The 22,125-nt window shown below is 40.5% G+C and overlaps 1 protein-coding gene across 1 annotated transcript in view; it reads right to left on the bottom strand.

Moving 5' to 3' along the window:
• The window catches only part of JAG2 (jagged canonical Notch ligand 2), a 150,563-nt gene that overhangs the window by 43,605 nt on the left and 84,833 nt on the right, over positions 1 to 22,125 (bottom strand). Inside the window, exons 4-8 of the mRNA XM_043987552.1 lie at positions 20,971 to 21,222; positions 18,149 to 18,209; positions 1,889 to 2,019; positions 1,199 to 1,318; positions 591 to 704 (exon numbers count right to left, since the gene is read on the bottom strand). Of these exons, the coding sequence (XP_043843487.1) occupies positions 591 to 704; positions 1,199 to 1,318; positions 1,889 to 2,019; positions 18,149 to 18,209; positions 20,971 to 21,222 (678 nt within the window). The remainder of the gene's footprint in view (positions 1 to 590; positions 705 to 1,198; positions 1,319 to 1,888; positions 2,020 to 18,148; positions 18,210 to 20,970; positions 21,223 to 22,125) is intronic.

Raw genomic sequence — 22,125 nt, 5'->3', positions numbered from 1 at the left:
CTTAGGAAGTAAAGTTCAATCTCTTTAGCCTGGTATTCAGTCAACAATCAGGCAGTGAACAAGCATTTATCTATGAAGTACTTAGTCTAACAAGGGAGACAAACTTGGGAATAAATAATAATAATATAGGGAAGATAATCTCAGAGAGAAAGCTGGGAGGACCAAGAATGACATTCATGTCCTGGTACAAGCACATTATTTTTTTCTTTTCTCATCAACTTTTTTTCTCATCAAATTCCTTCCTATTATAGCAAAATGGGCCTTTTTCATATATTTCCTTATATTGTTCATTATATGACTCGTATTCCCACATAAATTGTGAGTTTCCTGAGAGTAGGGAACCTATCTTAAGCATCTCGTCCCATGGAACAGTCTGGCACAAAGGTCAAAGCTTATTAACCGACTGCTGAACAAACAAATGCATGAATGAATGAATGTGAGCTGAGACTGAATATCCCCTATTCATATTGCCACATAATCAACACTTTGAGTGTTTACAGTCTATTTGCTTAGATACTCTTCCTAATACAGATAATATCCATTCCTCAGGGGAAATAATAGGCCCCACATATAAGTTGTGAAGTACCTACCAATGGCACAGGTGGGCCCAGTCCACCCTGAAGGACAGTGGCACTCAAAACTCGAGTAGACTTCATGGCAGGAGCCACCATTGGCACAGGGGTTAGACACACATGCATGTTCCACTGGGAAAAAAAAAAAACAAATTCCTGTGAGCCACTGTCTGTGGTTAACATGCCAAGCCAAAAGAGGAGAAAAAGAAACCATTCTTCAATTGATGCCTCCCCCAACCCCACCCCAACCACATTCCCAGTTACTATGGTGGAGGTCAGGGCATGTATTTCTACATGGAAGAGACCAATTGTTTTCTTATTATATGCTTCCAACTGCCTTAGGAAGGAGCCAGAATAGAGGTCCCCAAGCCCATTTTACAGATGAGGAAATCAAAGTTTGGGGAAGTTCAGTGACTTTCACCATTACTTCACATACTAAGATGGTAGCAGAATGGGGACTGGATTCCAGGTTTCTTGAGTCCCTGCTCAGCAATCTTTCTACTGAGCCCCACTGATAATAGTTTCTCAGCAGGCAAAAAAAAAAAGCCACCAAGAAGGAGTTCCTTGAGACTCCACTGTAATGATGCCAGGAGGGAGCCAAGGCACCTTGGCAACAGCATTCATACCTATCTCACAGTTCTTTCCTGAGTAGCCGTCAGGGCAGGCACACTGATATTGGTCTGGTTCTGTGTTCATACATGTTCCTCCATTGGTACATGGGTGGTGGCTTCCACAGTAGTTCAGGTCTAGAAACACAGAGAGACAGACTTACATTGTATAGTCTCCAAAGTCACAGGTCCTAAATGTTATCAGACTTTGGGCCAGAATCATTCTCCCTTCCTCAACTCCTAGTGCTCAACACAAACCCATTGCTAGGATTCTATAAGGGCCCCCTTTACCCAAACAGAGGAGACCACAAGGAGTCTGGCAAAGGAGAAAGGATGTTTCTCTCTCTCTCTCTCTCTCTCTCTCTCTCTCTCTCTCTCTCTCTCTCTCTCTCTCTATCTCCTTAAGCCCCTAGGCAGTCATCATCTAACCTGTACCTGAAAATCTATAGGGATAAGAAGACTTCTTATCTACTGAAGCAGTCCATTGCATTTTTAGACAGCATTAAATGTTGGCAATTTTTTCTTCACATCAAGAGTCTCCTTTTTATTAGATCCTGTTTTCCATCTTGATTTCTACTAGTCTCTATGGCAAAGGTCCAGTGAAATCCATTTGGATCTAATTCACTTTTGTCCTTCCCTTCCATATACTGCATAGAGAGGAGTTCCTCCCCTCCTTCACTGCCAAGGCTGGAGCTGAACATCGAGTACCTTTGTCACAAAGAAGTCCTCCCCAGTTGGTCTCACAGTTACACTTCCAAGGCTCCGTACAGCTCCCATGGAGACAGCCAGGATAAGTGACACACTCGTCACAGAACCTTCCCTGCCAGCCATAATGACACCTAAAACAGGAGGAGAAAAGAGTCAGTAAGTGCCCGGTCATACATACAGCTGCCAAAGACATTCACATACTATCCTTTATTCAACACAAATACATCCTGAACTAGGTGCTAGACACTCTATTTGGGACTTGGCTCACAGGCAGAATATATGCCCCAGAACAACTCCCTGAGAGCAACTAGGGGAAGGAAGGGAGAATACAGGGGAGAAGGATGCTGCTGCCTCCTGCTCCTTGCCAGACTTCTGCTCACCTTTACGAGGGTGGTTGATAGGTCACCCTATGAAAGTCACTAGGCTGAACATCATAAAGATGCAGCTCACTTCTGTTTAGCAAGTTAAAATTTACAAATTACTTTGCTTGTAATAACCCTGTGATGGATGAAAGCAGAATAAGTATTATTGTCCCTTTTTTAATAGATGAGGCAACTGAAAAGTGCTTTGCTTATGGGTCATGCAGCAGTATGAATCAAGGTTCGAACCCGGGGCTCCCAAGTTCTCCTTATGACCTTGTGCTGACTCTGCTCTATCTCTACAAAGATACCTGTGATATAGGACACACACTGAAGGAGTTAACAGTCTACAAGGGAGAAAGACATGTATACACATAATTGTGATACAGGGAAGAATGTGATAAGTAGAAATGTGAGGTGGAGACAAAGGGGTATGAGAAATATGAGAAGAGCATGTGGTGTGTGTGTGTGTGTGTGTGTGTGTGTGTGTGTGTGTGTGTGTGTGTGTGTGTATAAAGGTAGGAAGCGGCAAAAGAGGTTGGAAATCAGAGATGGTTCATTGAAGATATTATACCTGGTTGGGTTCTAAAGAAAGGAAAAAATCTTAACAAATGGAGATGGGGGTGAGGAATCAATTCTCCTCATGGAAGATGGTGTGAGTAAAGGTGAGGTGATAAAAGAAGGCAGGAGGGGAATGAGACAAAATAGATCTAGTCTGGCTAGAGTATGGAGGGGTGCTGTCACAGCCAAATAGCAATTAATCCCTGTGCTTTCAAACTGACTTAGAAAACCACAAATTGTGTTTAGTTTGACACCTCTGGTACAGGGCACAGAGGAAGAGGAGTAGGGTAAAGTAGCTGGTGGAGTGGAGCTTTAAAAATCAGGACAAGTGTTTATCCTGCAGGCAATAGGGAGCTACTGAATTTTTTTTAAGTAAAGGAGTAACATGATCAGACCTGTGTGTGTATTAGGCAGAGTGGAGGTGGGATGAATTAGAGGGAAAGAAGCTGAAGATCAGGAGACCAATTAGTCAGGAGTCTATTATTATAGTCCAGGTGAGAGTAGATGAAGGCCTAGGCTGGAGTGGAGGCTGTGGGAGTGGAATCTGAGAGGCCCGGCAGGAAGCAGTGGTCACAGCTTGGCCCCCGCAGCTATGGGATAGCCAGGCTCTGGTTATTTTGAGGTGGGGGGAAGGGCTAGATGGAGAGGGTCAGAGAGACAGCTGTCTTGTCAGTTTCCTCAGAGTTATTTTAGGAGTGAGTTTACTATGTCCACAAAGTATCTGGAAGGACAGGCACTGGTGTCCTTACTTAGTAAAGTATAGCACAGAAAAGCTCCAAAGAGGGGAGGATGAGGAACCAAGGGAAAATCTGACAACCTTCTATACTCATAAATGCATCCTCCTAGAGGAAAGGAGGAGAGGGGGCTCTTTGGACTGGGCAGTGTTTCAGGATTACACTCAGAGCCACTTTTTGCTTAAATATTAATAATAAAGCCTTTCTCCCCTGCCCTCACCCCCCCCTGCCCCCCACAAGCTGGTCTCCTTGTCCAAGGAGAAGGAACTCAGGATCTGATCTGTGCTGCTAGTAAATACGAGATTTAATTATTCAGGCAACATAATGTATAGAGAAGCAGTATCAAGAGCTACATGACTTTGGGCAAGTCAGTGGCACTTAGCATGCTCTAAGACTACAGGTTACAGAAGACAATCCAATTTTCATTGTGAAAGGAGTTTACACACTGGGAATTCCCTGTATCACTGAAATCATTAAATAACTCACTGAATAGTTTCTCCTCAAATCCCCAATTGGTTTGGATGAACCAAATAAAATCAATATAATTCCAGCGGAAGAGAGATGGAGGCAGTTCATTAGGTTCTAAATCATACCCTTGTCTCATACGGTCAGGGGAAAGCTACTTCTATCTTGATTTTTAAAAAAATTCTACTTTGATCTTTTAATGGGGATCCTTTCTTAACAGTATGGACCACCAGCCATCCAAGCCTTCTTTTCTTATTTCTTAAAATTTTAATTTATGAAATAAAACAAGCATTTCCATAGCACGGTATAAGAAAAAGATGATTGTTCTTGTGCAATTCTCGACCATATCTTTCTGAAAGGATAGCATCTAGTCAACATGCTGGACATTGTTCTCTGGGTCTTTTCATATTAAATAGATAAGGAAGGCTATACCTTTTCCAACTATGCATAGAAGGAGAATACTTAATTTAAGTATAGAGGGGATCATAAAAGACAAATTGGATAATTTTGAGTAGATAAAATTGAAAGGCTTTTTTACCTCCACAAATAAATACAAGGTAGTTGGGGAAAAAACTGCCTGTTGAAAATTTATCCAATAAAGATCTTTTATCCAAGATACATAGGAAGTTGAGACAAATGTATAAGAAACAAGAGAGCCAATCCTCAACAGATTAATGGTAAGGATATGAACATACAGCTTTCAAAAGAAGAGAGAAAAGCTATCAATTATCATGTAGAAAAAATACCCCAAATAACTAATAATTAGAAAAAACAAATTAAGACAATTTTGAGGTTTCATCTCACACTCAGATTGTCAAAGATGATAAAGGAAAATGACATATTGAAGGGGCAATGAGAGGTTAGGCACACTAATGCATTATTGGTGGAACAATGAATTGGAAAGCAATTTGGACTTTACCTTCTGATTGGAGAGTGGAACAATGGGCTCCAAAACCTTCATTTAAGGAGGAACCCCAGGCCAGCCATCTCTTTATATCCCACCTGGCTGCACACCTTTGGAATTCTCTACAAAGTCCCTGTGCTGGGTACCCCTATGCCCTACCCCCAGATTCAGCTTTCTTTTGTGCACAGTCTTCTCCCATAAGATTATAAGCAACTTGAAGTAAGGAATTATCTTTCTTTTTCATATATGTATTCCTAACACTTAGCATAGTACATGGTAAGCAGTTAATAATATTTACTGACTAATTAAACTGTACCTACCCTTTGAACCAGTGATACAACTAGTAGTCAAATACCACAAGGGGCCAAAGAAAGAGGGAAATGTGTTGCATAAATATTTATTGCAGAATTTATTGTAGCAAACACCTGCAAAGTGATTGCTCATCAGCTGAGGAATGTCTGTGCAAAATTACAGTATCTGAATGTAATATAATATTGCACTGTAAGAAAAGATGAAAAGAACAGGTTTAGAGCAACTTGGGAAGACTTGTATGAACTGATTAGAGTGAAGCAGGAAGAATCAGAGAGCAATTTATATAATAACTACAATAATGTTAAGGAAAACAACTTTGAAAGACTGATCAATGCAATGACCTATTATGACTCCAGAAGACTGATGAAGGAAGCATTTAGATGTGCAGAATGTAATACATATTCTCAAATAAAGCCAATATGTTTATTTGTTTTATTTAATTAGATTCATTTATTATAATGGAAGAATTCTACTGGAAAGAGAGGGACTGTTGGTGGAGGGTGATAGTGATGTAAAAAGAAAGAAAAAGTATCAAAATATTTTTAAAATACACAGAAACAGGCAGAAAGAAGTTCAGAAAGGGATATGAGCGAGGCAATTTTGTTACCATTGTACTAAATTCAATATCCACTTAGAAACTACGGTTTCATTTATAATCCTTATCTCTTACTCTCTGTACACTGAAATGTTCCTGTTGATATTTAAATTTCTAATAATTGTTCATTGAAAACATTAACCAATTATGGCTTATAAAATTTAAAAAATGAACTAATTATGAAGGCACTAAGACTGACTGGAACATCTTTTCCGGTTATACATGTTCCCATCTCTGAAGTGGCAAGTTGTCCACGATGTTCCTATAACTATCATATCCCTGTGGTGGAAGGAACCACTGAAGTTTTGTTTTCAAGCTAGACTCTACTTAACAGGAAAGAACAAAGTGGACCACGGAGGAAGAGAACAGGACTAAATGTTGTCTAGGTTTTCCTGCCATCTCCCAGATTTTTTTTTTAATGCAATTAAGGTTAAGTGATTTATCTAGGATCATATAGCTAGTATCTGAGGCTGGATTTGAACTCAGGTCCTCCTGACTCTAGGGCCAGAGCTCTACCCACTGTACCACCTAGCTGCCCCATTCTCCTTAACTTTTTTTTTTTTAAGTGAGGCAATTGGGGTTAAGTGACTTGCCCAGGGTCACACAGCTAGTAAGTATTAGGTGTCTGAGGCCGGATTTGAACTCAGGTACTCCTGACTCCAGGGCCGGTGCTCTATCCACTGCGCCACCTAGCTGCCCCCATTCTCCTTAAGTTTTAACGAATTCAAAGCTTACACTTGTGAGATAAGGTCAGGTTAGTGCTAGGTTCTTGTTAGTGATAGGTCCATGTCACTTTGACATCTCATTAGATGGTCACAATCCATCACTATATGAGGCAATTCTGAGTCTAATTCCAAGACGGACAAGATGACCCTAGAGAAATTCAATTTTTTCAGCCTTCCCTTTTCTTAAATATACCACCTCTGTTCCCCTGAATATTCCTCACAGTCAATCAATCATTTCCAATGTTCCAGAGATGTCTTCTCAAGAGGCTAAGCAACAAGAAACCTTTGAAGTCCGTCATGTGTTACTCCCTTCCAGAAAGTCAGATTAACCTTCACTAATCTCTTCCCTTCCTAATCACAGAAAGCATTGACCATCTGTAACCATCTACTTCTAGCACTTGATTATATTATCCATCCCTAGAACAAATGCTGGCCTTTGCTTTAAAATGTCTCATTATGGGCTCCTAAGTGCCAGACCCATCTTCTTCTTAGTGCCCAAGACTGTGAGATCCTAGAGCACAAAATCAGGATCCACTTCTCATCTATCTCCTGCAAACCATGGAACTCCCTGAGGCTGTCTATTTTTTTGGGGGGCGGGGCAATGAGGGTTAAGTGACTTGCCCAGGGTCACACAGCTAGTTAAGTATCAAGTGTCTGAGGCCGAATTTGAACTCAGGTACTCCTGAATTCAAGGCCGGTGCTTTATCCACTGCACCACCTAGCTGCCCCCCTGAGGCTGTCTTTTGAGGCCCATAGACAGATCCTTCAGGACAGGGCCTGGTTTTCTCCCTCTTCTATCTTTGTGCAATATTGTGAAGTACGTGGCTGGGCACACAAGGGCTCAGGAATATCCACAGAATTTGAGAATTGGAAGGAACCTTAGCAGACCTTTAGTCCAGTCTATATTGCAAAAGGAATACCTACTACAGCATACTCAGTTAAGTGGTAATCCAGCCTTTTCCTGAATTACAGTTCTGTCTTCTATAACTCATAACCTCCTATGGCTACTCATTCCACTTTTTGATTATTAAGAAGCTTTTACTTACATTAAGCTTAAATTTCTCTCATTGGAACTCTTATTTGTTCTTCTAGCAGAAAGATAATGCCTGACTTTCTCTACTCTCTTTGACATTAGTCATCCTCTCCATCTGCCCCCCCCCCATCCCCAATTTAATTTCTATTAGTGTTCAATTCTGACCTTCAGGTCATTTTTTGCCATGTTTATATTTTATCTGCTATTTGTTCTTCATTTATATCTGGAGAAGATTTGGGTTCCCTAGATAAATAATCTTGTATTCCAACCTATGTTATCTTGGACTGTGTTTATCATGTGACAGATCAGGACTCAGTCTATTATCTACATGTATGTCCACCCTTGCCCATCACTCTCTGTTTTGAATTTTGTTAGTCCTTAAATAAGGTTTGGAGCTGGCAAGGTTCTTAATCTAACTCACTGTCCTCGTTATACAGAGAGAAAAAGTAGGGTTCAGTAAATTGGGAAATGGCAAATATTTTAACTTAACTCCTCTAACTCCATATCATATCCAGTGCTTGCCCCCACTATACCAGAGACCCAAATCTGACAAGGCACCAACATGGGGGTCAGTACCTTCAGTTTCTTCATTTATATTTACATAAGGAAAATGTTCTTCCTTCTTTAAGTCATAAAAAATTTTATTATTTTCCACTCACATGTAGAGATAGTTTTCAACATTTGTTTTTATAATATTTCTAGTTCCAAATTTTTCTCCCTCCCTCCCTTCCCTCCCCTCTCCCTAAGACAGCAAGTAATCTGATATGAGCTATAGATGTACAATCACATTAAACCTATTTCTGCATGTTGTGAAAGAAGACTCAGAACAAAAAGGAAAAACCTCAAAAAACAAAAAAAAGTAGAAACAGTATGGTTCAATCCACATCCTGATTCCACAGTTCTTTTTTCTGGATGTGGAAAGCATTTTCCATCATGAATCCTTTGGAATTATCTTGGATCATTAAAGTACTGCCTTCTTAAGCATAAAAGTCAGGGAGAAGTAGTGGAGCCACAATCCCTGCTATGTATTACCACTGAAACCAGTTGAGTTTTAAAGTCTCTCTAGGACTTGGTTGCTTCATCTATAAAATGGAGCAAGACATATCCTCTATGGTCTAAATATATAATCCTAAAGCAGCAAATAATGTCCTTGTTCAGTACAAAATTGTCCCTTAAGCTTGGCTGCTAAAGGCACCCCAGGACAGTGTGGGCATCACTTGCCCAAGGAGGGTGAGAGGCAGGAAGGATGGTAAAAAATAGCCCAAAGAATGGAAATATGTTCCAATGTTTCAGTGACATGCGCAGGATGGTGTGAAGCTGGCCAGGACAACAATAACTGGGCTTAAGATATTGGCTTAAAATGCCAAGAAAGGTTGGATTAGTCTGGACCTTTTTTCTTTATAAATAAAAAAGATGCATTAAAGTGGAATGAGAGACAATTTTTTTCAGGGCCAGTGCTTGGGCCTGGAGTATCTACTGTTGAAATATGTGTGTTTAGAATGCAGTGTAGGCCCTGGGAGGTGTGATGGGGCCAAAGCCCTCACTGCACCCTGGGAAATGCTGTTTCCTAACACTCTTCACCATTCCTCCACCCGTCAGTCTCCTTCTTTCTCTCTCTTTCTCTGTCTCTCTCTCTCACACACACACACACACACACACACACACACACACACACACACACACACACACACACACACACACACACACACACACACCCCTCCCATAAGGTCACCCAGAGACAATTCAGACACACTTTTTCCCAGTGAGAACAGGCTTAGTTCTTCTAGGGCAATCTCTTGATGGTAGAAATGAGAAAGCTAAGGCCCAGCTAGGGGAAGGGGCTTGACCAAAGTTACAGATGGTATAAGAAGCAAAGTTGGCACTCAGACCCTGGGCCTTGCACCACAAAACTATAACACTTCTATTATTGTATTGCCCCTTAACATTGCACATAAACCTACACGTCTTTTTCTTATAACAAACACCTAATTCAGGCTCAAATGCAAATGTAAGTGTGAGCAATTGATATATTCAGTTGATAAAATGATGTTCTTTTCCCTTAAATGTTCTAACTACATTTAGAATGTCAGTGCTGCAAAGGACCTCAGTAAATAAGAGTCCACTTCCCTCACTGTAATGGATGAGTAAACTTGAAGCTTGGAAAGAAGTGAGAGACAGTTTCACAGCTGAAGCCAGAACCTAGGACTGTTATTTCCTTATTCAGGGTTTCTTCCAGTGTCCAAATAAGGGACTCAGTCCCAAATGTTTTTAGTCTTTCTGTCTCCATCAAATAGCACAGTGCTTGGCAAACAGCAATCACTTAACAAATACTTATTGAATGTATGTATGAATGAATGAAAAAGCCCTTTTCCCTAGAAGTCAATCCTTACAGGGTAAAGAGAAAGAAGGCAGTTAGTTGCTTGTTCCACTCTACTCTGCCAATGGGGATAGCTTGGTAGCTAAGAGGTGTTTGGGAGGACAGTCATAAACCCCAGGTACCAGAATTAAATCTTCTACCATTCAACACTAGTGTCCCTTGCACAAAAGAATATGGGTAGACATAGCTGGGAAACAATGCACAGAGTGGTTGTACTTTCTGGAACCATGCTACCAAATACTCACCTCTGAAGTTGCAGAGAGGCATATTTCAGCTCAATATAAGGGAATGCTTCTTAGCAATCAGAAAGAGGAGAAGGAAGGAGGTGCAGGTAGCACCTGAAGATCGGCAGCACAAGAAGAAACAAATCTGTCCCTCCTGACATGGACTCCCTGTTGTCTCCTTATAGGAAAACTCAATTGGACTTCCTTATCCCACTCTTCCCCAAATGAAGGAATGCTGGCCTGAGATTCAAGATACCCAAGTTCAAATCCCAGTTCCAACACAGTAGGTGCATGCCAAGTGTCAGGAAAGTCACTTTCCCTGTTGAAGCGCTGGATTCCTCATTTGTAAGATGGGGATAGCTGCACTACATACCACACAAGGCTGTTGTAAAAGAAGAGCTTTGTAAGCCTTAAAGTACTCTTTAGGATATTTATTTTGTAAAACATCATACGAAGGGCCAAGGATGGTATGCCGCATCAAATTCACCAAGTTTGAGATAATCTCACCACGTAGAATACTTCTTGTTCATGTTCCTTTGCATGGCCTTGAGCACAATGCAGATGTGTGCTAACTGCTGGAGAGTTCAGATCCCTCCATGGCTAAACAGATTCTGAACTTCCTTTTCCCCTGAAATGGGGATGGGAAATGAAGTTTAGTTGTCACCTTGAGGACTCAAAGGGCCAGGTTCTGTTACATCTAGATCATCACAGAATCTCAGAATCATAAGGCACTTTATAGAACATGTATGCCAAGAACCCCCTTTATCTCCAACCAGGCAAATGGTCACAGCTAGCCTTCACCTAGGGACTTTGGAGATGGGGAGCCCAAACTTCTTGAGAAGTCCATTCTTCTTTTGGAAATCTTTAAACTATTAGGAAATTGGGTGTTTTCTTTCTTAAATTGAGCTGAAATCTGCATTTTCCCATCTCTCCTAGAACAGGATATCACTTCAAATATTCAGTTATCATGTCCTTCCTAAGTCTTTTCTTCCCCAATTCCTGCAATTGATCCTCATGTGGCATGATCTCAGGATCCTTCAATGCTCTTGTTACCCCCCCTCTATAAAATCTCTAGGTTATCAATGTCTTCCCTAAAATCTGTTGCCCAGAACTAGTCTCTCTTAATATAGTCTAATATCAATTTAGCTATGAAAACTGTTATATCATACTGTTGTATCATCCAAGGCAGTGGTTCAAAAGTTAAACTGCATAGGTCCCTTGGGTAGTATTTGGAAACATCCTTTCATGTCAACATTGATATTGAACCATGAGTGACTACTCTCTTGGAGTCAACCATCCCACCAATTCCGAATCTGCCTAACTGTGCTATTGCCTAGCTTAGTCAACAAGCACTGATTAAGATTTATAATGTTATTTATAATCCATGAGAATAACATGAAAGATATTTTAAAAATATTTTCCTGAAATCTAAATAAACCATATTTATAGTCTAGTAAATGCTCCCTTCCCCAAATGGAAATGAGACTGATCTGATATGATGATGCCATGCTGGCTCTTTGTGATCCTGATTCATTTTCTAGATGTTCACCATCCTTTTCTTTTTATAATGCACTCAAGAATTTTGCCAAGAACAAAGTCAAGATCACTAGCCTTTATTTTTCGATTAAAAGTCAAAACATCTCCTTTTCTCCAATCCTTCAGCACCTCTCCCATTTTCCATAGCCTTTCAAAGATCAAGGACACTGCTTCAGCAATCACACCTGACAATAAAATGAATTCATCAAGGTGTTCTGTTGCAAACTAATTATCTTGAGTGTCAAATTCCCCTATTAACTGTTTTTGCTCTCTCCTTCCCAGCTCAAAGACCATTCTTTTTGACAAGAATGGGGAGGGGAAAGGTAAAAAGTATAATGAGAATTGAGTAGTTCTGTTTCAGTCCACATCCACCCAAGCAATGGGCCTATTCCTTTCTTTGGTTTTCCTCTTTTCATCATGTAACTTTTAAAATCCTTGACCCTATTTTTTCTTAAAAAAAGATTTGCCATGTGGTTTAAATTTTTTTTTTTTGCAGCAACTAAATTATCATGCCTCCAGTCAATTAATCAAGAAACATTGGTTAAGTACCTACTATATGCCAGGCTCTGTGCTAAGCACTGTTTTTTCCCTAATAACTAATTTCATTTTTAACTTTTTGCTTCATTTATTTCAAGTACTTTCTAATATTTTTGAGAAAGACATCTCTCCCCTGCAACTTTACTTTTACTTATTATAGTCATTTTTTTCTTCTGGGCCTTCCTCGATCCATGATATTTTTTCATTGTGTCTGGTGTCTCCTTATGTTACTACTCACATCTCCAGTCTCAGTTCTTAATTTTGGATTTTATTGCAGGGCTGAGTGCTACCCTCTTCCCATTCTTTTAGTGGGGTGAGAGTTAGGCCTCTTAGGTGCTCAGAAAATTGAAGTCAGGACCAGACACTGACTTCCATCTTTCCTGGTGTGTCTGTATTCATACACTGGCATATTTCAGTATCCCTAGTCAAGATTCTGCAGTAGGCCTTTCCCTGAAGGTAGCTGAGGGCTTCCAGCCTCTCTGGTGAATCCTGGCCAATGTACTGCTGCGGTATTCTATTCTTCTTGGTTTTTCTCACATCAGGGCACTGCTGAGGATTTTTTGGGCTGTTCACTTGAGCTTCAGCATGCTTCCTTGGCAGGATCCTTCTTCCAGCGCCCATAGCTTCTGGCTGTCTTTTTGTATAATCTTGTCATTTCTTCACCATTATTCAACATGGTGCCCTTTCAAAAGAACAATGGCAGAGAACATGGGGGAGAGATGTGTTCTTCTACAATATTTCATGTTGCCATTTCAACCAGAAATACTTCCCCCGCTTTTTGAAGGATGTAGTTATCATTATAGCAAGTTAAGAAATGAACAGATGTCCACATAACTGAAGTCCCCCATTATTATGCCATAATTCCTCTGTCAGGATTGTTTTCCATTCTCATCTCTTTCCTTTTTCTATGCTGGTCATCTGTCCAATAACAATTTTGCCTCTGTTTATCTTCACACAAATGAAGTGCTTACCTTACTCCTTTTCTTCTGGTTTCTGGATTGGCTCACATAAACATATCTTCTTAATATATAATGCTATTCTAGTGCCAACACCTCTTCCTTAACCTGTCCTGTTCCTTTTATACCCATCTAGAGATATATTCTAGGATCAATTCCATCAAGGCTTAGTGATACCTATGTAGTTAAATTTGCCTGTCTGCATTAGTATTGTTCACTTTATTTACTACCTATACTTTGTTCATAATAAAACATTGCTAATATATCTCCATGCATATATCCTGGTCCATGTTTTATTACTGGATCCTTTCTTGAGTTTGGTCTAGTATGATTTTTATGGTAACTCTGGTATTTTTCATGGTATCCAGTTTGTTAAATGTAAACAATTTTCTCCCTCTCCTTTATTTTTCAATTTAAAGTTCTTTATATATTAGAAGAATAGCAAATCAGTGTCATCAGACAAAAGAAACAGAGCAATGAACATATCTTTCAAATATTAAACTAAGTGGCCCTGGGCTATCTGTGCTGGTGTCTGATCTCTCTACTAGACTGTAAACTTGGTGAAGAATGAGATTGTCTAAAGATAATCTAAATACTGCATCTCTTCCTCCCCAGTCTGACATTACCTAGCATCTGCTTGTTTATTGCACCATCTTGTACTTCCCATTAGCTGGACTTATTCCTTTGTGTATAAAATAAGGGAGTTCGAATAGATGATTGCTTCCAGAATGTAATTCTGTGGTCCTTTATGAATGTGAGGTGTTAAAGGATTTATGCCATAAAGTCAGAGAGGATGAGAAAGTCCAGAGACCTTGGAGAGAATTTCCCGTTATTTGATGGCTAAGTGGCTTCATCTTGCTATTAAGTCTCAAAGAGTAGCCTCCACCCCAGCACTTAACTGCTGGAATCTGAGTGGAATTGCTTGCTGTCCAAATTGAGGAACAAAATGACTTGCTTATTCCCGGATTTAGGCCATGAGGCATTATAATCCAATCTAATGCCCTAGCTCTAAGTAGAGGAAATGGGCCTTTTAAGTTCATTTGTTGACTAGAGCACGAAATTAATGGTCTCTGCTGTTGTTCATACAATGACTTGCATCCCAGAACTCCCAGACTGTGAGCACCAGGAAAAGTCTCCCTCTCACACCCAGTCTTTCCTCCCATTTTTCATTTCTATTATTGACTCAGAAAGTGGCTATTGTTTTTACCTATGAAGGGAAAGGTGGAGATACTCTAGCAACCTGGAATTGAGACTGGGATTGTTCTCTTAGATCCTCCAGATCAACATAGCACAGTACCAAAAAAAAAACCAAACCAAAAACCCAACCCAAAAAAACCCTCAACAGTGATAGGTTACATCCCCCCTCCCCGCCCCAAATGACAGACAAAAACAGGTTTCATTTCATGACTTGATTCTGTTGCTTTTTCTAGCAAACCCATTATAGCACAGAAAACAATGAATATGGAGTCAGGCAACCCGCATTTCATCTCTTTACCCACATGTGTGGCCTCGGGGAAGTCTCTTAATGAGATTTTCTCATCTTTAAAATGATTGGGTTAGACTAAATCAGGGTTTCTTAACCATTTTTGTGTCGTGGACCTCTTTGGAAGTAGGACAAAGTTAATGGATCCACTCTCAGAATGACATTTTTAAATACATAAGATAAAATACACAGGATGAATCCCAAAGTAGATGATTTCTGTGGTCCCTTCCTATTCTAAACCCTACAATTCTAACACCTAGGGCAGTGCTTGGCACATAGTACGCACTTAATAAATGCTTGATGATTAGTTCCCTAAAGGAATTGGCACTAACATTAATGAACACAGTTAAATCAGAGGACCAACAAGGGTTTGTCCTGAAAGTTGGTAAGAAGCAGGGTATAGTGTAACTGACTGACCTCATTAAAAGGGGCCTCAGTATGTCATTTAATCTCAATGAGAAAAGGCAACTGTGGCACAGTGGGGAAATGCTGGACTCCTTGCTTCAAGTCTCTCCATCTTCCACTTGACTATCAAATAGATCTTCTTAAAACACATATCACTTCTCTACTCAGTAAACTCCAGTGACTCTTCAGAATTGGACTTAAATTTCTCTGTTTAGCTTTTAAAGCTCATCATAACCACTTTGCTATCTTTCCAATTTTTAAATGTTTCACATCTCTCCATACACTCTGTGATCCAGTGACACTGGCCTCCTTTGCCTCCCTCATCTCCACCTCCTGGTTGCAGTCAGGAGACATACATTTTAAGTTCTGGTTCTCACATTTGCTAAGTAAATTATCTTCAGAAAGTCACCTCTCTTTGAAGCTTCAGTTTCCCTTTCTATGCAATAAGAACAATACTTGCATTGACCTCAAAGGATTATGAAGAAAGAGTTTTCTAAACTTTAAAGTACTGTGATGTGAAAATAATACATATAACCCCTTCAGAGAAATCTTCTGTCACCGAACAGTGTTGCAGGATTTCAACCACCACTGTCACAGGATTCTCAAGCTGGACATCTATTTGGCATGGGTAAGATCCTCCAATTGAAAAGTTTTCAGTCTCAACACAGGACACATCTTGTCATTTTTTTCTTTCCAACATCTCTCCTATATGTACCTTTGTCTCGACTCTCATAGCTCCTCCCTAGTTTGTCCCCTCATTACTTCTCACCTGTCTTTCCCCATTATAATCAATATTCTGAAGTGAATATCCTAAAGCATAGGATTGACCATGTCACATACCCTCTTCCATTCCATTAAATCCTAGTGGCTTCCTATTACTCCTAGAATCATATCTAAATTCTACTTGACATTTAACATTTTTTACCCAATCCCTTCTCAACTTTTCAGTTTTCTTATACATTACTTCCCTCCATGTACTCAATGGTCCAACTATATTGGCTTACCTAATCCTTACAAATGATGCTCCATCTTCCATCTCTGTGCATCACACTGGCTGTTTCCCATACCAAGAATGCTCCCCTTCTTCGCTCCCCCCCCCAACTCTTTGGAAACCAACTTAACTGGTTTCCTTTAAGATGAAACTCGGCAACCACATTTTTAGGAGACTTTTCGCAGGCTCTACAGCTGCTAGTGTTTTCCAATTTTCTTCTGTCTACTATCAATGTCTATAATATCTCTTCCATTAGGATGTAGGCTGCTCGGGGGCAAGGCCTGTGTTTGCTTTTGCTTTGTATCTCTAGATCTTAGCATTATGCCAAGCACATAATAATTTAATAAATGCTTGTTGACTGATACATGTGAATCTCTCAAGCCACCATCAAGCACTGAGGGTCAGGACCCTGGGTAAGTGATTTGGGAATTCATAAGAAAGTCTGATTTCCAGAAATGGCCCCCTTTTGTCCAAGATGCGAGGAAGGACTTATGAAAGTCTTAGTGGTTAATATCAAGGAAACACGAATATTTTAGGTGAAGATAAATAGTAGGTGTGAAGTCAGAAAACCTAGGTTCAAACCCCAGCAATATGACACTCACTATGAGACTATGGGTTAATCACTAAACCTCGGGGCAACTAGGTGGTGCAGTAGATAGAGCACTGGCCCTGGAGTCAGGAGTACCTGAGTTCAAATCCGGACTCAGACACTTAACACTTATTAGCTGTGTGATTCTGGGCAAGTCACTTAACCCCAACTGCTTCACTTTTAAAAAAAGAAAAATTAAATTAAAATATAATTTAAAAAAATAATCACTAGACCTCTCTGGACCTTAGTTTGTTCATTCATGAAAAAAGTAATAATACTAATTGTACTATTTAATTCACAGGGTCTTTATGAGAAAGACCTTAAAGCACTAATAACTATAGGTCCCATTTAAGATGAACAGTTGCACCAACACTGGCAGCAGGGCCAATATTGTGGGGAAAATCCTCCTTTTAGTTCTTCAGGAACAGGACCAAATGACCAGCACATAGACCAAGTACAAAGAACACAAAGTCAGGAGTCTTGCAAAATCACAGGCTTTAGGAAGTCCTGGAAAAGATCTCAGAATTCATCTCATCCAAACCCTTCAGTCAATCAACAAACATTTATTAAGCACCTACTATGCACCAAGCACTGTGCTACACTCTAGGACCATAGGGTTATAGATTTTTTTGTCGTTGTTGTTTTTGTTTTTTTGGCAGGCAATGGGGGTTAAGTGACTTGCCCAGGGTCACACAGCTAGTAAGTGTCAAGTGTCTGAGGCTGGATTTGAACTCAGGTACTCCTGAATCCAGGGCCCGTGCTTTAACCACTGCGCCATCTAGCTGCCCCCAGGGTTATAGATTTTTGACTGGGAAGGATCTTAGAGGTCATCTAGTCCAATCCTATCATCTGCAGAAGAGGAACTAGGGCTCAGAGATACAAAGAGTTGCGCCAAGCTCACACAGTTTCCTGTGCATTCCCAGGCCTCTGCTTCTTAATATAATATTTTCCATTATATCATTATATCACATATACCCTCTTATCTTAAAAAGGATAAAACCAAAGCCTCAAAAGGGTAAGTGATGGATACAAGCTCACCTAAGGAGCAAGTAGCAGAGGTAGGATTCTAATCTGGGTCTTCTCACCCTAAGAAAGTGTTCCTTTACCCACACCATATTTTTAGTCAAAAATTGGAGGAAAGACCAGGAGTGACCACTTCTCCTTTGCAGATAGCTGAATGATTATAGCCTTTATCTGCAGAGTCAGTTAAACCCCTTAAAGGGATTAAACTTAAATTTCACACTATGGACATTCCAAAAAAAGACCTTAACTATGACTAACTTCCTCATCACCTCTGAATGCTTGAACACTTCTCTCTCCCTGCACTGAGTCACTGGCTCCAGAGACCAAGCTCAAGGAGTTCAATTGCTGAATCAAGCAGAGGACATCATTAAGAATATGAACTTGCAGATCAATGAAGTCAATCCTCCCACCAAGAAAAAGAGAGAAGAAAAGGGCCCCAGCACACACTTACCGGCACTCCCCAGGCACAGTGCATCCCCCGTGGAGTAAATTACATCCTTGTTTACATACAGCTGTGAACATAGAGACACAAGGTTGAAGCAGCAATCAGAGGCCCTCAACAATGCCAGCCCCAAGCCTGTCAGAGCCATCAGCTGGCAACCCTGAGTTGCATTCCTAACTTCCAAACATAATCACATCAGAGAAAATCAGAGCTGGATGGGACAAAGCCAAGAGTCTGTAACTGAGCTATCTATACTTTACCTACTAGTAGATAATTTGTTCCCAGTTTCACAGCATGATAGAATGCCAGAGCTAAAAAGAACCTTAGAGAACACCAAGTTCAGACCCTTCGATTTTACAAAATAGGGGAATTGATGGCCAGAGAGGCTCTCTGCCAACAAGTTAGTGTTGGTAAAGAGGTCAGGACCCAGTTCTCCTAGCAAGACTGCTCCTCCTCCCCAATAAATTACTATCCCCTAATCCAGGCTCTTTACACTATAGCAAGCTATACTTAATGATCTACTATAGACAGAGCCAATTTCAACATTTCATCTCAACTGGAGTGTCAGGAAGAGACATGTGACAACTTAACAATGGAACAGGATACCAGCCAGGATGGCATATCTAGAAATCTAGAACTAGGAAATTCTGTCACATGAACATCTGGCCAATAGACAGATAAGTGGACAAATACATGTGGCTACCTGAGAATCAAAGTTGCTAATATCAGGAACAAACTACTGTTAATCAGAAAAGACAAGTAGCTTGGACTGGTTTAAAATCTGTCTCCAAAGATACCTACTGCAGAGGAACAACACTAATAGTCAAGATTATGGAGTTTTAGAAAAAGCTGTACTTTGCATAATAGCACCTTAAATTTGCAAAGCCCTGTACATGTGCTGCATCTTTTGAGTCAAAAGGTTCTTGACTGCATTAACGGAGTTCCACTGACCAGAATGAAGGAGCTGAGGACAGTCCTGCTGCATTTTGCCCTGGTCAAATCCCATCTAGAGAACTCTGTTCAGGTTCAGACATGACATTTAGGAAGAAGCTAAGAGGAATCCGAAGACACATAACCAGAATTATTTTAAAAACCCAGAGATAATTCCACAAGTTGAACTGGTTGAAGCAACTAGGGATACTTAGGCTAGCTGAGACATTGGGTAAACATGACAGGTGTCTGTCAGAATTTGAAGGGCTATCTCAAAGAAGAAGGAGTAAGACTTGATATCTCTTTGTCCCTAGAGGGCAAAAACTAGGGCCAGTATATGAAGGAATTAAAACTTACTAACAATAAGTTATCACTTAATCATCAAGTTTTTCCACAGCATTCTATTTGGATACTCCTTTCACTGAGCCATATTCTATCCTGTAGACTATAAATTCCTTTATAAGGGGAACCACATAAAAATGATAGCAACAAATTTTATACAACACTAACTTTAGCAAAGTACTCTATACATTAACTCACTGGCACCCCAAAACCATCCTATGAAGTGCTCATGATAGGCATTATTATACACATTTTATAGATGAGAAAAATTGAGGCACAGTGAGGTGAAGCGACTTGTTCATGGTCATGCAGCTGGTAAATAGCGGAAGTAGAATTTGAACCCAGCTCTGTCTGACCCCAAAGTCCAACATTTTATGTACTCTATTAGATTGCTTCTATATAGTTGTTTCAACACTACATCCCTCAGCTACCTGACATTCACACTACAAATATTTGTTGAATTTAAGTGCTAGATCTTTCCAGAAAAGGAAAGGAATGCTTCATAAGGCAGTGAGTTCCCTATCAGTAGAGGTTTTTCAAGTAGAGGCTGTATTTGAGCTGGGTATATTGTCAAAGAGATTCCTGAGGTCCTTTACAGGAACTTCTGGTGAGTTGCCCACAGGACATGAAGGGACCATCACCTGGGCTTGAGAGCCATTTAATATGAGATGGAAGAGCTTCCTGTTTCCCCAGAACTAGAAGGGCTCTCCCTTTTTCCCACTGGGCCAGAGTGACCCTTCCACATGCAAAAGGACACATGCGGGATACTAGTGGCTGCTATTCAACAAGAATCATTGAGTCACAGACTCTTAAACCCATCAGGGACCTATCATGGCTCTAGTCTAATCTTCTTTCCTCCCATAGCTTCCCTAACAGAAGGTTAATTAAGCATAGCCAATGATGGGGAATTGATTACTTTTCACAACAGCTCCAGTATGGTAAAGTTGTAATTATTAGGAAATTCATCCTCATACTAAGCTAAAACCAATACCTCTTGTCACTATTTCCCCCAAGTTTGGTCTCCTGAAACCAAGTAGAACGAGTTGAATTCCTTTTTAACAGGATAGCCCTTTAAATACTTGAGACAGCAACTGTGTCTGCCCTCACCTTATCTTTGAGTGAAAGAGGACACGGTTGCATGGAGAAAGTACTAGATGCAGAGTAAAAAAGACCTGTGAAGTTTTAGACAAGATAATTCTAAGGTCCTTTTTGGCCCTAAAGCCTGTGACTCAGCCCCTACCTCCTTCATATGGCTGTTTTGAAAGTAGATGGAGAAAAGAAAGGTTAAAGTACTTTAGGTGTAAAGCTCTGGGTACACACACAGGACTCTCACTGTAGCTTCCAATTCCCCCATCCTTCCTGTCATCCTCCTAAGGCATTATTTGATTCTCCTAAAATGCACTGTCCAGACCTAAACATAATACTCCAAATGGGATTTGGGACAGAAAACAACTTAAAACAGATAGTGTTACACGGAAGAAGGGTAGAATTGTAAGTCCCCATAGTCATTCTGTTCCTTTGTCCCTCCCCTCACCCTTGAACGTGCTGCTTGTTGTTACCTTGCTTACACTCAGGGCCCATCCAGCCTTCCATGCAGGCCTTATTGCCATACTGGTCACAGGTGTAGTGGCCCACAAAATCATCCCTTGGCCTGCAGAACTTGTTACAGGTGCTGCTGTAGTAGTTCTCATCACACTGCACACGGATCTTCACCTCCAGGTGGGCCACATGGCCACTGAAGTGCAAGCTCTTCCAGCGGTCTTCGGGGTTGATCATTCCAGCATGTGACACTCTCTCGATGAGAAGCCCATCTGCCACACAAAGAGAATGGGGAAAGGTATAGAGAAGGGATGAAAAAGATAGAGCTGATCATCTTGAGTAATGCGCATGAGAAATCCCTTTACAAATCTAATCCTCTCCTTTCCAACGTGATCATGAACTCAACTCAATAATTTATATGTATACATGTCAACTCCCCCAATAAAATGTAAGCTCTCTGAGGGCAGAGGCAATTCATTTTTGTCTCTGGACCCCTTGTACCTAGAATAATAACTAATATTTATGTAGGGCTTTAAGGTTTGTGAAACTCTTTACAAATATCTCATTTTATTCTCACACCCACCCTGGGGAAAAGATAAAGAAACTGAATCAGGCAGAGGTTAAGTGACTTATCCAGGGTCACATGACTAGTAAATAAAGCTAGATTTTAACTCAGGTCTTCCTGACTCCAGACCTGGAGCTCTATCTACTGTACCACTTAATTGCCTCAAGAACATTATGTGCTAAATAAATACTTATTGATTGAACAAGCCTCTAGCAAGTGCCTATATCTATAAAAACGTGCTTTGTGATGGGAGAGATACAAAGGTAGAGAGGACCCAGTCCTTGCTTTCATTGGAGTTCACAATCTAGAAGGGAAATAAGACAGGGATGTGGACAGCCAAAATACACAGTAGTACATGACAGATATTCTAAAGTATATAAAAAGTACATTTGAGAAGTGCCAAAGTACATCAAGCAAGGGTAAGAGGCCATTATTGAATGAAGACCAGAGTGGTCTTCCTGGAGGGGGTAGCATATTAGTTGGATTGTAAAGAAAGAACAACAATTCAGAGGACAGAGGCTGCGGAAGGGCATTCCAAGCAGAAGGGCGTTCCAGGCTGAAGAAACAATCAGAGATGAGGCACACAAATAAATGAGCGTCTGTGTGGTGT

This window comes from Dromiciops gliroides, chromosome 2 (genome assembly GCF_019393635.1).
Source record: "Dromiciops gliroides isolate mDroGli1 chromosome 2, mDroGli1.pri, whole genome shotgun sequence".
Classification (NCBI taxonomy): domain Eukaryota; kingdom Metazoa; phylum Chordata; class Mammalia; order Microbiotheria; family Microbiotheriidae; genus Dromiciops; species Dromiciops gliroides.
The sequence above is the reverse complement of the archived record's forward strand: the minus strand, read 5'-3'. Positions and strand labels throughout refer to the sequence as shown.